Below are 16,460 nucleotides of genomic sequence, written 5' to 3' on the forward strand. Positions count from 1 at the left end.
CAAATTGATTACATACCTATATCACTCAGTAAAGAAAGTATCTGGCTTTCTTTAAGTCCACAGCAATTTTCTGGTTTGTTGAGTAACTGAAGAAAAAAAAAAAAAAGAAGTCTAAAAATGTATACTGCCAATACTGCTGGGCAGTAGTAGCAATACATTAATCACTGTACACTAACAGAATATTCAAATAAGAAAACAAGTCACAATTAAGAAAATGTAAGAAGGGAAAAATTACTAAAACCATACTGAGGACAATTAATTTCATGACAAGACTTATACAAGTAAAGATAAAGGGGGAAAGTATGTGAAATTGAAAAAGGTTGAAAAAAACCTCACATATTTAATAACAGTCATATGCCAGATTTAAAATGAGATGAGAAAGATCTAAAATAGAAAAAAAAAATTTTTTTTTAACACAACTTCTTTAGAAACACCCTAGATATTGATATTTTGGTCTAACACAATCAATCCACTCCCACCCTGCAAACTCTACCACCTACAAAAAAATGCATGTTCTCAATCAGGCATTAGCAGATGTTCCCAGTAAAGAACTATAAAGTAAATATCTTCGGCTTTGCAGGCTACAGGTCTCTGTCACAATTACTCAACTCTGATGTTGTAGTAAAAAAGCAACCACAAAAGCAGGTAACAGGCCATAGTTTACTGACTATTAGTCTAGATTATCATATTAAAGAGGATTTAAGCATTGCTAAGGTTAGTGATTTACTATCTCATCATCTCAAAACATCCACACTACCTTCCGGAGATCTCCTCCAGAACAGTATTCCATTGCTAGAAGAGGCACATCATTAATTAAAAAATTCAATTCCTCAGGTACATCACAGGCCTTTACAACATTGGCGTGGTTCAACCTAACAAGAAGGGGAAAACATAATCAAAATTTTTTTTTCCAGTGAAAAGAGACTGGGTTTGAAATGGTAGTTAATTGGGGGGCAGTGGAAGAAAGGCTGGCATTATTTATAATATTCTAATTTCTTATTTGTATAATAAAGAATTAATAATTTTCAAAATAAAATAAGATGGGGAACCTGGGAGGCTTGATCAGTTAAGCCTCTGACTCTTGATTTTGGCTTAGGTCATGATCTCAGGGTCGTAGGATCAAGCCCCGTGTCAGGCTCAGCAGAGAGTCTGCTTGGGATTCTCTCTCCCTCAGCCCACCCCCTCTAAAATAAATAAATAAATCTTTAAAAATAAATAAAATACAGAAAAAAAAAATTCTACCACAGTCACTACTATTACATTTCTATGTGCCAAACAGTACCCACTTTACATACTTTAACTCATTTACTTGTCACAATAATCCTACTATAGGTAGACTTATTAATAGTCTCATCACACAAGAGAAAACAGAAGCACAAATTGGTTAAATAATATAGGATCACACAGCAAGGAGGTGGTCAAGGAAGGATTCAAGTCTGTCAGTCTGGCTCCAAAGTCTTTATCATATTGGTTCTCCCACAATCACTTATGTTACCCATAGGTAATATATTAAAATTTTGGCATATTTCCTTCTAGCTTCAATCTGTACATAAACATGTTTTTAAATAAATGCTAAATCTCACTATATGTTGTTTTCTAACATCTTTTTTTTTTTAACTTAACAATATATCATCCCAGCCATCATCATCATCATCATCATCATCATCATCATCAATGCAATGGATCTCAAAACTGGAATAGATTACCAGGTCCTAGAGACCTAAGAAAACAGATTCTCTATGTGCAGGGCCTAAGAATTTTTACTGTTAACAAGGTTTCCTGGTGATTCTGCCACATAGCCAAGTCTGAGTACTTTAATAGTGAACTAAGCAAAGACACTGGAGTCAGAAAGTACTTATTTCAAATCCAGATTCTATTAACTATTAGTTATATGACTCTATGAGCTTCAACTTCCTAATTTTTTTTTTAAAAAAAACCCTTCTCTGGGGCGCCTGGGTGGCTCAGCGGGTTAAAGCCTCTGCCTTCAGCTCAGGTCATGATCCCAGGGTCCTGGGATCGAGCCCCACATCGGTCTCTCCGCTCGGCGGGGAGCCTGCTTCCCCCTCTCTCTCTCTGCCTGTCTCTCTGCCTACTTGTGATCTCTGTCTGTCAAATAAATAAATAAAATCTTTAAAAAATAATAATAATAAAATAAAAATAAAAATAAAAAAATAAAAAAAATAAACCCGTCTCTTCTTTTTATTTATTTATTTATTTATTTATTTATTTATTTATTTGACAGACAGAGCTCACAAGTAGGCAGAGAGAGAGAAGGAAGCAGGCTCCCCACAGAGCAGAGAGCCCGATGTGGGGCTTGATCCCAGGACCCTGGGATCATGACCTGAGCCGAAGGCAGAGGCTTTAACCCACTGAGCCACCCAGGTACCCCTCAACTTCTTCATCTTAAAACAGGGATAACACCTAAAAATAGGGTTGCTGTGACGAGTAGAATTATTTGTAAAGCACTTAGCACACTACCTGTGCAGATTTTATTTTATTATTATTATTTTTTTAAAGATTTTATTTATTTGACAAACAGAGATCACAAGTAGGCAGAGAGGCAGGCAGAGAGAGAGGGGGAAGCAGGCTCCCCGCTGAGCAGAGAGCCCGATGCGGGGCTCGATCCCAGGACCCTGGGATCATCACCTGAGCCGAAGGCAGAGGCTTTAACCCACTGAGCCACCCAGGTGCCCCTACCTGTGCAGATTTTAAAATATGCCCACTTATCCCTTTAAGAGCTTAATTTTTCTCCTCCCCTTGACCGTAGGCTATACCTAGTGACTCATTTCTAACAAACAGAATGTGGTAGAAAAGATATTATTTCCAAGGAAAGATCATAAAAGATACGTGAGCTTTCACTTTGTTCTTTCTCCTCAGATCACTCACTTTGGGGAAAGCTAGCTACCATGTCATGAAAATATTCAAGCTTCCCTATGCAGAGGCCCATATGATGAGCAACTGATACCTCTAGCCAACAGCCATATAAATGAGCTTGGAAGTGGATACTGCAGCTCCACTCAACATTTTACGATGTTTCAGGAGGGATCTCCTGAGTCAGAGTCATTAAGCTAAGTCACTCCCAAATTCCTAAACCACAGAAACTGTGAGATACTAAATGTTGGGATTTCTTTTTTAAATTTATTTAAGTAATCTCTACACCCAATGTGGAGCTTGAACTGATGACCCTGAGATCAAGAGTCACATGCTCTTCCAACTAAGCCAGCCAAGTACCCCCAAATGGTTGGTGTTTTAAGCCACTACATTTTGGGGTAATTTTGTATGAAGCAAAAGAAGCACTATTCAACAAAAGTAGGTAAGAGTAAAGAAATGAGAGTAGTGATCATATTTAATGAGAAAGTATAGTGGATAAACATTGTCCAATATCCAGAAGAAAAAGATTCTGCCCACAGAGAATGGAGTCTGATAATTCCTAGCTGACTTTTTTTTTTTTTAAGATTTATTCGAGAGAAAAAGTGAGCACGAGCTGGGGGAGAGGGGCAGAGGAAGAAGCAGACTCCCACTGAGCAGGGAATCTAACCCAGGGCTCCATCCCAGGACCCTGAGATCATGACCTGTGCCAAAGGCAGCTACTGTTCAAATGAGCCACCCAAGAGCCCCCTCAGCTGATTTTTAAAACTAAACCTACTTAATCATAATGTGATACTATTATTTGGAATAGGACATATATATTTGATGAGGAAAAAAGACACATTCTCTAAAAGATCCTGAGAAGAACAGATTCTTATCCTCCTTCCCTAAGATGACATCTTCCTAGGCTGCAGAGCTGGGGAAATACAAGTCACCAAATACACTTACTTCTTCATGATCTGGATTTCATGGCACCACCGTTCTCTGTTTTTGGTACTTAGCTCTAGGCGACATGACTTAATTGCTATTTTGACATCAAGTTCCTGTCAAAATAGAAAATCAACAGAGAAAAATACATTAATTAGGTTCTTGTGTAGATTTACTTGCTATCAAAGAAATGCTAACCTGGGAAAACAAAATTCTTTAGCTTTACTAATTAAACAGACTTATCTATAGCTTTCTTAAGTCAATGCCTTTTTAGGTAAACCATGAGACAATTAAAGCAATGCTTCAAAACTAACCTTCACCCCGGCCTCCATAAAATGAAAAACCCATAGCGAACGTCATATACAATGGGGAAAAACTGAGAACTTTTCCCCAAGGTCAGGAACAAGACAAAGATGTCCATGCTCACCACTTTTATTCAACATAGTACTGGAAGTCCTAGCCACAGCAATCAGACCACAAAAAGAAATAAAAAGCATCCAAATTAGTAAGGAAGAAGTAAAATTTTCACTATTTGCAGATGACATGATACTATACACAGAAAACCGTAAGTAAAGATTCCACAAAAAAGGACCTTGAATAGCCAAAGCAATCTTGAAAAAAGAAAAATAAAACTGGAGATATCACAATTCCAGACTTAAAATTGTTTTCAAAGCTGTAGTAATCAAAAACAGTATGGTGACACAAAAATAGACAAAGAGATCAACAGAACAGAACTGAGAGCCCAGAAATAAACCCACCATTATGTGCTCAATTAATCAGGACAAAGGAGGCAAGAATATGCAATGGGAAAAAGATAGTCTCTTCAACAAATGGCGCTGGAAAACTGGACCACTACATGCAAAAGAGTAAAACTGGACCACTTTCTTACACTATACACAAAGATACACTCAAAATGGATTAAAAACAGGGGTGCCAGGGTGCCTCAGTCAGTTAAGCATATGGTTCTTGAATTTGCGTCATGGCCTTGATCTCAGGGTTGTAAGACTGAGCCCTGTGTTGGGCTCCAGGGTGGACATGAAGCCTGTTTAGGATTCTCTTTCTCCCTCTCCCTCAGTCTTCCCGCCATCCCTCCCCTTGCTCGCACATGTGTACACTCTAAATAAATAAATAAACAAATAAATAAAGGATTCAAGACATAAATATGAGACCTGAAACCATAAAAATCCTAGAAAAGAACACAGGGGTTAATTTCTCTGACATCAGCCATAGCAACATTTTTCTAGATATGTCTTCTAAGGAAAGGGAAATAAAGGCAAAAATACACTATTGGGACTATATCAAATAAAAAGCTTCCACACAGCAAAGGAAACAATCAACCAAAGTAAAAGGCAACCACTGAATGGGAGAAGATATTTGCAAATGACATATCTGGTAAGGGATAGTATCCAAAATATGTAAAAACTGATATAACTCAACACCCAAAAAACAAATCAGCCAACTAAAAATGGGCGGAAGACAGGAATAGACAGTTCCCCAAAGAAGATAAACAGCCAACAGATACATGAAAAGATGCTCAACATCACTCATCATCAGGGTAATGCAAGTCAAAACTACAATGAGCTATCATCTCATACCCGTCAGAATGGCTAAAATAAAAAATACAAGAAACAACAAGTGTTGGTGAGGATGTGAAGAAAAAAACCTCATGCACTGTGGATGGGAATACAAACTGGTGCAGGCACTGTGGAAAACAGTATAGAGGTACCTTGGAAAGTTAAAAATACAACTACCCTATGATGGTAATTGTACTAGGTATGTACCCCAAAACTACAAAAACACTAATTCAAAGGGATACAGGCACCCCTATGTTTACTGCAGCACTATTTACAATAGCCAATTTATGGAAGCAGCCCAAGTGTCTACCAACAGATGAATGAATGAAGATGTAGTAAGTATTAAATGGAATATTATTCAGCCATAAAGAGGAATGAAATCTTGCCATTTGCAACAACATGAATGGAGCTACAGAATATAATGCTAAATGAAATACCAGTCAGAGAAAGACAAATACCCATGATTTCACACATATGTGGAATTTAAGAAACAAAACAAGCAAAGAAAGAGACAGACAGACAACCAAGAGACTCTTAGTTACAGTGAACAAACGGATAGTTACCAGAAGGGGAGGTAGGTGGGGAATGGGTGAAATAGGTGATGGGGATTAAAGAGTACACTTACACTAATGATCACTGAGTAAGGTACAAACTGTTCAATCACTATATTGTACATCTGAAACTTATATCACACCATATACTTAATGGAATTAAAATAAAAAGCAACAAAAAAAGAAAAAGAAAGAGAAGGGAGAAAAATCTTGACAGCTCAAATGCCCAAGAAGATCAGACAGATACATTTTTTTTTCCTCTCAGAGGAAAAAAAATAAAAGACCTCTTGTACTAACATACTTAGAACTGAGTTCTAACAGAACAGTCCTAACATACTTAGTTCTAACATACTTAGAACTGAGAATTTTAATAATAATTAAACAAATACTTCTTTATAGAATGAACCAAATCTCTTTTACTTTTTTTAGTGATTTTTAAAAAAGTCACACTTGTCACCCAGGTTCTTAGGGAACTAACAATTTTTGTTTAGAAATACTCAGAAAAGATAAAAGTTATGAAGAGTGAGACTCTGAGGTTCTGAAGTGGCTTGAGAAGAAACAATCAATCAAACACATCAAACCACAGAAGCAAAAAATGACTGAGTCTGATCCTATTAGAGGTCTCTTCAGAACACCATCTCCTATACACAACTAGAAAAATACAAAGATTTGTCTCCCCAACAAACCCCTTTTTGAGCTTAGTCAAGACAGCTAACAAGGGCCCCAGCCTTCAGCATAATTAGAATGAAGACGATAATTCAGAGCTACTTGGCCTCAGCAGCAATAAATAGTTTCAATATAACCAAACCTAAACTAAAAAACCCTCCAAAATTTGTTCCTAACCTTTACATTTCAAACGACATTTTAAAAATCCTAACAATAGCTATGACTAGTAATTTAGCCAATTCTGACTGAAATTAAACCCAACCTGATGCACATTACAGGAAATAGTCAGACCTCATTACATTCCTACAACAGTAATAATGCAGCCCAGGAACAGCAGTCAGGACCAAACAGGAAGAAAAAAAAAATATATGTGTGTGTGTGTGTGTGTGTGTGTGTGTGTGTGTGTGTGTGTGTAGAGTATATAGAAGAGGAAGCAAGACATTAACTTGTATGGGATATTCTAAATGGGGGCAGAAGAATGGTGAAGGGAAGAAGCTAGATATAAGATAGGCCATGTACAGAGAAAAAAGAAAGGGGTTAGGATACACTACAATCTAGCTTAAATACAGACCTCACTCCTTTCAACCTTTCTTTTGTTTTGAGCAGGTACCTGGCTGTAGCCAGGTCCCACGTAAGCTTTTACCACCATGGGAACAATTTAGTATAACCATGAACAACATTAAGCCCTAAAACATGAGAATATTTCAGAGACAGACAGCAGTGATTGCTGCACAACAATATGAATGTACTTAATGCCACAGAACTGTAAAAACGATAAATGTTATCTATTTTACCACAATAAAAAAAAACTGGAAAATACAAAGTTAAATTAGTTTCTTTACTAAAGTGCTTCTCAGAGCTTTTAATATGCTAATGTGGATTATGACTCTCCAAGTGAAACAATGTTATACACAGCATTTACCCAATGTATTTGACCACAGTATTCTTTTTTCAAAGCATTTCACAGGATTAATTTTCCCAAACACATAAGCACTTTGAAAAGTGCTACCTTATTCCCTAGGAAGAATTCTTCGGTTATTTTCGCCAAGCTTCCACACTACTTCATAAATACCTTTGTTATATAGGTTACCACATTGTCTGCCTCTCCCACTAGACTTGAAATATCCCTGAGGGCAGAAAAATATTTTTGTTGACTTGGGTACCATCAGCACCCAGTATAATAATCAGATAATAAACTATCTCACATCCTTTTCTCTTCCTCACTGTGATTTGAGAGATGTAGATAAAATACTAGGACAAGGCTTCCACCCAAACACAAAGTTATTTAAAGCTATTAAGGGAAAATGCAAAGTCAGGCTTAGAAAAGTAATAATGCTGTTTCCAATTCTTAGGACAGAGTATTTCTTCTCTTTTCACTACATGCCCAGTTGTCAAATGTCCCAGTTTAAGGGATGAGCAGTCTAGATACCTGGAAAAGTTCCTGAGAGATTTCTAGGATTCTAAGGAACCCAAATCTCTTCCATTTAAAAAGTAATGAATTTATTAAAAAAAAAAAAAAGTAATGAATTCCAGGGGTGCCTGGGTGGCTCAGTTGTTAACCCTCTACCTTGGGCTCAGGTCATGATCCCAGGTCCTGGGTTCGAGCCCCGCATTGGGCTCCCTGCTCAGCAAGAAGCCTGCTTCTCCCTCTCTCACTCTCCCTGCTTGTGTTCCCTCTCATGCTGTGTCTCTCTCTGCCAAATAAATAAACAATATCTTAAGAAAAAAGTAATGAATTTCATAGAGACAGAAAGTAAAAGTGTGGTTGTGGGGAGGCAGGGACAATGTGGAGTTATTGGGAGTTATCATTTAATGATTACAGAGTTTCAGTTCAGTAAGATTAAAACGTTCTGGAAATAGATGGCGGTAATGGTTGCATACCAATGTGAATGTACTTAATGCCACTGTACTGTACACTTAAAAATGGTTAAAATGGTAAACTTTATATATACTTTACTATAATTCTTTTTAAAAAGTGATGTGTTGATCTATCTATCCCCAGTCAGGGACCAAGAAAAACAAGGATATTTTTTTTCTTATGACCAAGCTGATGGGCAGGCTTAGAAAACAAGGCCATAGGTAACATTCCACTAGAAATGCCTGGCTCCCTCTTTTCTCTTTGAGTGCCTTTTGTCCTCTCTGATTATGAGAATTATTAAATTTACTACTTGTCTAGCTGTCAACGCACTCAACACCTTAGTCCTTCACCTCCCATTCTCCCTCTCTCCAAGATGTCTTCCTATAATCTATCTAGAAAGCTGCATCACAAAATTTCCTCAGTTCGGTGACATGTGTCATTGTGACTGCCATAGAAACATGCCTATTCCTCCCAGGTATACTCTAATGTTCCCTACCTCGCATCCTATATTACAGGTTCTCTACCTATACCCCCTATTTCTTAAGATAGCAAATCCTGAATTTATTTCTCCATTCACAGATCAATTGCAAACACTTTAATAATATTATAACTGTTCATCTTACCCCATGCTTTTCACTCAGATTTATCTTTCACAAAACAATCTCTCAAAGACAGCAATTTTATCTTGACATTTCCTTTTTTTTTTTTAAGATTTTATTTATTTATTTGACAGACAGAGATCACAAGTAGGCAGAGAGGCAGGCAGAGAGAGAGAGAGGGGGAAGCAGGCTCCCCGCTAAGCAGAGAGCCCGATGCGGGGCTCGATCCCAGGACCCTGGGATCATGACCTGAGCTGAAGGCAGAGGCTTTAACCCACTGAGCCACCCAGGCGCCCGACATTTCCTTTTTTTAAAGTCAATTAATAATGGTAAAGATGATGAAAACAGCAACAATACAGCAGCAGCAGGAGCCAACATTTGAGGGCTAAACTTAGGCCAGGTACTGTACTTAGCTTTACACATACTATCTTATTTAAGTCTCAAACAGACCCAGGATGTAAATAATTATTTTAACTCTTCTACGGTATGACAAAATAAAGGCTGTACTGCAAGGAATATTAGTCAAGGATCTATACCTCTAAAAGGTTTCTGAATGTCCTTCAGGAGAGCATGACCCCCCTCAAATGGCAATGCATAAGGTGGTGGGGATGTGCAACTGTGCATTTTGCTAGGGAAAGGGTTCGTAGCTTTTATTGGTATGCTGAACGATGCATAGCTCAAACATGATTATTAACTGCTGCTAAATGGTTAAACATTTTCAATTAAAGCAAAATTCCTGAGTCTGAAGTTAGACACCTACTTAGACTGTTAGGTGTCTAAGAGCACCTTACATCCAATCTACTTCCTTCCCTTTGGAAGCCATGATCACTTCACCAGCTGATCCTCACACTATTCCCTACCCAGAACCCATCCCCAAATCTGAAGCCTACCCAATGCCTCCAAATGCTTAACTGTGGACCCCATGAAACCTTTCGTGTCTATTCCAGCCCCTAGAGATACGACATAGCCTCCAAGCACACACAGGAACACGCACATTCCAACAGTCAACCTCCTTCTTCAGTCCCATTTTCTCACCTATTCATGCTCGCAATACGCACTTTAATGTGCATCTGCCTCGCACACCCCAACACTCTGCATTCGGAGACACATACGCAGTGTCCCACTCAGTAAACAGTTTGTCACAACTTGACAATCATACCCGAAGTTCCCCCCTAAGAGCTCTATCTCACACACACTGACCCTGGCCCTCAGAGACAACCTCGGACTCAGTCACCAGACTCACAAGCACAGTTTCACACACTCACTTACTCACAGGCGGCTCACTGCCCACAGTACTGCCCAAAGTCTCACCGACAATCTCTCACATATTGACAATCGCGGTGTTCCACAAACGCTGACAAACACCCACCGCCGCTCCCTCTCCCGCCCCACCTCACCCGATGCTGATACAGGCAGACGTTCCCAAAGCCGCCGGTGCCCAGCCGCTCCCGCATCTCCCAGGGCCCGCCCGCGCCCGGCCGCAGCCCCGGGGGCCGCTCCATGGGGCGGGAGGGCAAGCGGCCTCACGTTCCGCCACTGTTCCCAGACCGGTTCCGGCCGCCGAGGCTCGCGCGTCTTTCTTCTCGCGAGATATATGCGTCACTTCCGGTAACCGCCACGGGAAACGCCCTGCCCCAGGTACTCCCCACACCTGCGGGAGCCCAGCCAGCGAAAGGATTGGGAAGAGTGGAGCTCGCCTTCAGTTCGCTAAGTCCCTTTTTTAAATTCCTGGCTGAGAGAACCAACATATGTTTTCCCAGACTTCAAAACTATAACTCTCGGGCGCCTGGGTGGCTCAGTGGGTTAAGCCGCTGCCTTCAGCTCGGGTCATGATCTCGGGGTCCTGGGATCGAGGCCCGCGTCGGGCTCTCTGCTCAGCAGGGAGCCTGCTTCCCTCTCTCTCTCTCTCTCTCTGCCTGCCTCTCTGTCTACTTGTGATCTCTCTCTGTCAAATAAATAAATAAAATCTTTAAAAAAAAAAAAAAACTATAACTCTCCATTCCTTTCAAGTCATTTTCAAGTTATCGTCTCCACCCCGTCTACATTTCTCCTTTCTTCAGACCTCTGCCATCTGTCATCCAACTCCACCACCCGCTGAACTGGCACTGGCAAAAGCCACCAATGATTCAAATATTGCGGAATCTAAAAACTAGAAAGACTCCTGCGCTAACAGGTCTACTGATGCATTAAATTTTACAGTCTATTTTTTTAAAAAACGATTAATCATCTACCGTAAAGTCAGGCTCAGCTCTTCTTTTGCTTGACTTCTTGTACACCTGTTCCAGGATCTCCCCTGTAATCACAAAAGACTCAAGGATGTGATGCTGTTACAAAGTAAAGAATATTCCTCTTGATTTCGGGAGCTTTCCCCCTGAATGCCTTACGGAGCTTGCAGTCCAGTGGTCTCCCCTTTACGGATTTGCCAGTCGTGCCTTACTGCGGGGGATTGTTTCTGATGCTTGGTGCAGGGCTGCAGAGGCAAGTTTCAGGAATACTGTTGGTGCAACAAGAAATGCTTCCCAGGGCCGCCTGGATGGCTCAGTCGGTTAAGCGTCTGCCTTCGGCTCCAGTCATGAACCCAGTCTTGGGATCGAGCCCCACATCAGGATCTCTGCTCAGCGGGGAGCCTGCTTCCCCCTACCTCTCTCTGCCTCTCTGCTACTTGTGATCTCTGTCTCTCTCTGTCAAATAAATAAATAAAATCTTAAAAAAAAAAAAAAAGAAAAGAAAGAAAAGAAAAGAAATGCTTCCCAGTGGTGGATAGCCTTAGCATGGAAGAACCAGTTTTCCGTTTTCACTTTGAGTTGGTTATATGTCTCAGCCTCACAGACCTTGTGGATCTAGTCAGTCATTCTGGGTATAAAAATAACTGTGGCATCCAATTCTCTGAAGAAATATCAGTTGCATTAAGTGGTCATTGGAGCACCCTTTGAGATCGTGTGTGCTTGAACCATCGTTTGCACAGTCCCACCTATGGTGATCTCAGTACTCAAATTCCAACTTACACTTCGCGACCCACAAACAGATGAGGCATGCTGAGATGCCTAAAGGTGGATACAGCATGTGCACCACAGCAGTGTTGCTGCTCTGAAAGTGCTGAACTGGCTTCTGGCAGAACACACGGATCTGTTGATTCAGAATCCCTGAATGGTGCAACCAGAATGTTGAGTACTTGAGTACAAGCCAAGTTACAGTGCTGGGCCTCAGTAATGTGTGGTAACAGATTCTGGATTCCCGCATGTGCTTAGCTGCCATGGAGCTGGAGTTGGAGGTGAGGGCAAATGGTACCTCCCAAACGTATCTGTGAGAGTTGGGCAGACTGCTCAGAGGCTTGTGGTACTGATTGCCCCTAACAGTATAAAGCCCCTTGTCTGCTAGGTGTACTACATAGCATAGCACTGAAGTGTGTCTGATCTCCATGGGGGGTAAGCAGAGCCCAAAGTCTTGTAACTCTCACTTGCAAGAGCTAAGGAGGAATGCTGAGGACCTGGGGATACTGATGAGTGGGCTGACCCTAAGGTGGCCATCTTTGCAGAAACCAGGTTGTTTCCCATAGTTCATAGTATCCCCATTCTCAGGGATGCTGCATAGCTTGTTTTTAAATTCCAGGATGGTCAACCTCAGGCTTCACAATCTTCAAGTTTAAATCTGTTTTTTTCATGTATAAAATGGAGGCAATAATACCTCATAGACATTTTGTGAGAATTAAGTGAAACATTGGGCCATAAAGGAGCAATTAGTTTTCTTTTGGCTTCTAAGATACAGCATTCTCCTGTGATCTTTCCCTCTCTCTTTTCCATATACTTGTGGATCACTCTATTTCCAAGAACTCCTTAAATATTGATACTTCTTAGGTATTTATCTTTAGCTTAGGACTGTATTCATCCTATCTTATTTTCATCCATTCTCATAATTTCAACTATGGCTTATACCCTGATGATCCCCCAAACCAGGTCTCCATGAGTTTGGAACTACCCAAATAGTTGCACACTGCAACTATCCTAAGCAGAACTCCTCTTCCTTCTCTTAAAATCTGCCCCTTCTCTTCCCAATTAGACTGTAAACTCTGGGATAACTGGGCCATGTTGGGACATGGCCATACTCCTGGAGTCTGGAAAAATACCTGGCACATAGGAGTTAAGTATTTGCTGAAGGGCTGAAAGAGCTCTTTTATATCAATAAGATGAATACTGAATGCTGTAAGAGAAAAATGGCAAAGGCCTTATGTCCCTTCTCTACCCTAGAATGTTCAGGGAGAAGCCACCTGTGAGATCCTGGAATAATAGTGGAGTCTAAAGCCCTGGACACCCTATTAACACACACACACACACACACACACACACACAAAAAAAAACTTCATTTAATGGTATAGGTAACATGACATAACTTTCCAACCATGGAAAAGCATTTGGATTTTATTTGATTAATGTTTTCTAAAATATTGATTAACATAAGCTGTACTTGAAGCTGGATGACAGACATGCTTATTTTAACGGGCTTTTCATCCTAGAAATATTTTCAAAAAAATACTCAATCTTGGGCCTCTTGCTGCAGGCAGGTTCCATGGGAATGCACAAAAAAGAGGCAGATAAACAGTCCCCATGGGAGACTGTACTTCCTTTAAAAATCAGGCTACTACTTCCTGTCAAGTTCATAAAGTGCCTTTTCCTTTGCTTAGTCATCCAGAGTGAAGTCAAAGGGCTCAAAGTCTTTCCGGAAGCGGCGAGCCAGCATCTCCTCCTCTTCCTTGCTGACCTGACATTGCCTCCAGTCAGACCTGTCAGGAATATTAAGGATGGCTTCACTGGCCAGCACCTCCCTGCAGAAAAAAGTAAAAATGGACAGTATCAGCCTGAAGCCCCCTCCTCTCTATTCCTCTTCAGCTGGAGAGCTCTTCTCAGTGTCACCCAAAAAGGTATGCAAATTCCTCTAACTTTGTTCATACCATTTTCTCTAGCCCAGAGTGCCATCTCTGCCATTCTATCAAAAATCATATTGAAGGGATGCCTGGGTGGCTTAGTGGGTTAAAGCCTCTGCCTTCAGCTCAGGTCATGATCCCACAGTCCTGGGATCAAGCCCCACATCGGGCTCTCTGCTCAGCAAGGAGCCTGCTTTCCCACTTCTCTCTCTGCCTGCCTCTCTGCCTACTTGTGATCAAATAAATAATAAAAATAAAATCTTTCTTAAAAAATCATATTCAAGTTAAGTGACCAGCTCAGGTCCTATCTCTTTTCTAAACCTTCAAACCCTATTTCCTTTTCTCTCTTGGAACAAGCTGGAATATTACTGGTACTTATAGAAGCAACACTGACGTAGTACAAAGACACTGCGCCCTGGTCAGAAAGATCAGAGCTTGGGGCAAGCATCCAGTTCCTGGTCTCAGTTCAGGTCACAATCTCAGTGTCATGAGATTGAGCCCTGGTCAGGTTCCGTGCTCAAAGCGGGGAGTCTGCTTGAGATTCTCTCCCTCTCTCAATCTGCCCACACACGCACGCATGCGCGTGCTCTCTCTCTCTCTCTCTCTCTCTAACAAATAAATAAAACCTTTTTAAAAAGAAAGATCAGGGGCTTAATTCCATTCCTAGTTCAACCACTTGCTGTCTCTGACTTGAACATGACTTCATCGCTAAGTCTTGATTTCCTCGCCTATGAAATGCAGTAAGGGTTTTTGTGAAGTATGGAAATAACACAATCCAAGCACCAAACCAGCTATAAATACATCTTGCCTTGAACTCTAGTTTTGTCATCCCAATTAGACCATGACTTTGCTGAGGGCATGGTGCAGATCAGGCCTAGTATCATACGCCACTGACTTTCTGTCTCTCCTAGAGGACTCACACCTAGGCACAACAGCACAGGCTCAGTATCAATAAAATAACTTATCTTGGCTCTCAGGACTAAAAAATATATCCTGATACACACACACACAGAGGCTACCTTCTGATGATCACTGCTTTACATTTTTATTTATTTTTACACTCATTTTGATATATTAGAAATATCTCTACTTGGGACACCTGGCTGGCTCAGTCAGTAGAGCATGCAACTCTTGATCTTGGGGTTGTTTGAGCCTCACACTGGGTATAGAGATTACTTTAAAAAAAAAAAAAACATTTTTTTTTTTTAAAGAAAGAACTCTATTTGTCCATCTGTATGGTTCATTTTTCACTTTAAACTACAATAAACAGAAGAGTTGAAAACAAAATCACATGAGTTTTCTAAAAGTCACAGGATCTGAGCTCTAGCTCCCTCGGCAAGCCTTGAGCCTACTTCTTCATCTATAAAATGTAGACAGAACCACCTTTCTTGTACAGTGGTGGAAAAAAAATATTTTCAAATATTTTGTTAACTATAAAATGCTATGTAACTGTACATTAGTATTTTGAGAAACAGTTAACATTGGAAATACAACAAACTATCATGAGCACAAAACCATTCAGAGAACCTCTCTTGTGGGCTTATGTGCCTGTCTGTGTATCTGCAATTATGTGCCTAAGTCATCAGTGTCCACATCTGCATCTGTTGCTAAGTCAACAACAAAAAGATAACATCAGATGTTTGAAGTCCCTAATCACACCTATTCTCACTTATCAATTATCTTTTTGAAAATGCAGACAACCATAATTCCTAGACTTATCCAATGGTAGCAATCTCTTGGAAGTTTCCCAAATTAGTCCAAGAAGGGTGCAAAGTTGACTCAAAGCTCAGTTCTAGCCAGGAAAAAAAAATGCAAATCAGACACGAGTATTATCTAATCGGTTCTGCACATCTTATACTGCCCTCCCTCTATACTCTATTTCTTACTGCCAACAACTTCCTATCTTCAGTCTTCCTAGTTGATAACACTCTCTACATGGTTTTACAATCATGTTCTGTCTAAAATGAGGAGCATAAACGACACCTCATCTAGGCCTAAGGATACTACACAATAATGAGGTTAAAATCTCATGTTTTGGAGTTCAACTTACCTGGGTTTGAACCTACCGAGTGTGCTCATGGACAAGCTATCTAACCCCTCAAAGGCCTGCTGTCCATTAACAGGAGCCACTAGCCAGATCTAGCTATTTAAATTTTAATCCTAGGGACACCTGGGTGGCTCAGTTGGTTGAGTGGCTGCCTTCGGCTTGGGTCATGATCCCAGAGTCCTGGGATCGAGCCCTGCATCACACTCCCTACTCAGCAGAGAGCCTGCTTCTCCCTCTCCCACTGCCTGCTGCTCTGCCTACTTGTGCTCTCTCTCTCTCAAATAAATAAAGAAAATCTTAAAAAAAAAAAATCTTAGTTCCTCAGTCATGTTAGCCACATTTTAAGTGCTCAGGAGCCACATGGGGCTAGTGATTACTGTATAGGACAGTGCAGATTTATAAACATTTCCAACATCATGGAAAGTTCCACTGGGCACATCTCTGAAGCCTCA

General features: G+C 40.5%; 2 protein-coding genes across 6 annotated transcripts in view; both read right to left on the minus strand.

The window, feature by feature from the left end:
- CHUK (component of inhibitor of nuclear factor kappa B kinase complex) overlaps positions 1 to 10,618 on the minus strand; it is a 45,458-nt gene extending 34,840 nt beyond the window's left edge. The window contains 4 exon segments of the mRNA XM_047701564.1: positions 17 to 86; positions 758 to 872; positions 3,817 to 3,911; positions 10,441 to 10,618. Coding sequence (XP_047557520.1) covers positions 17 to 86; positions 758 to 872; positions 3,817 to 3,911; positions 10,441 to 10,545 — 385 coding nt within the window. The 5' untranslated portion in view covers positions 10,546 to 10,618.
- A 2,820-nt stretch (positions 10,619 to 13,438) lies between these two features.
- The window catches only part of CWF19L1 (CWF19 like cell cycle control factor 1), a 31,227-nt gene continuing 28,205 nt past the window's right edge, over positions 13,439 to 16,460 (minus strand). For all 5 annotated transcript variants that reach the window (XM_047702738.1, XM_047702739.1, XM_047702740.1 and 2 more), the window contains one exon: positions 13,439 to 13,862. In XM_047702738.1, the coding sequence (XP_047558694.1) occupies positions 13,718 to 13,862 (145 nt within the window). In that variant the 3' untranslated portion in view covers positions 13,439 to 13,717. The remainder of the gene's footprint in view (positions 13,863 to 16,460) is intronic.

The sequence above is a fragment of the Lutra lutra genome, chromosome 14, assembly GCF_902655055.1.
Source record: "Lutra lutra chromosome 14, mLutLut1.2, whole genome shotgun sequence".
NCBI lineage: Eukaryota > Metazoa > Chordata > Mammalia > Carnivora > Mustelidae > Lutra > Lutra lutra.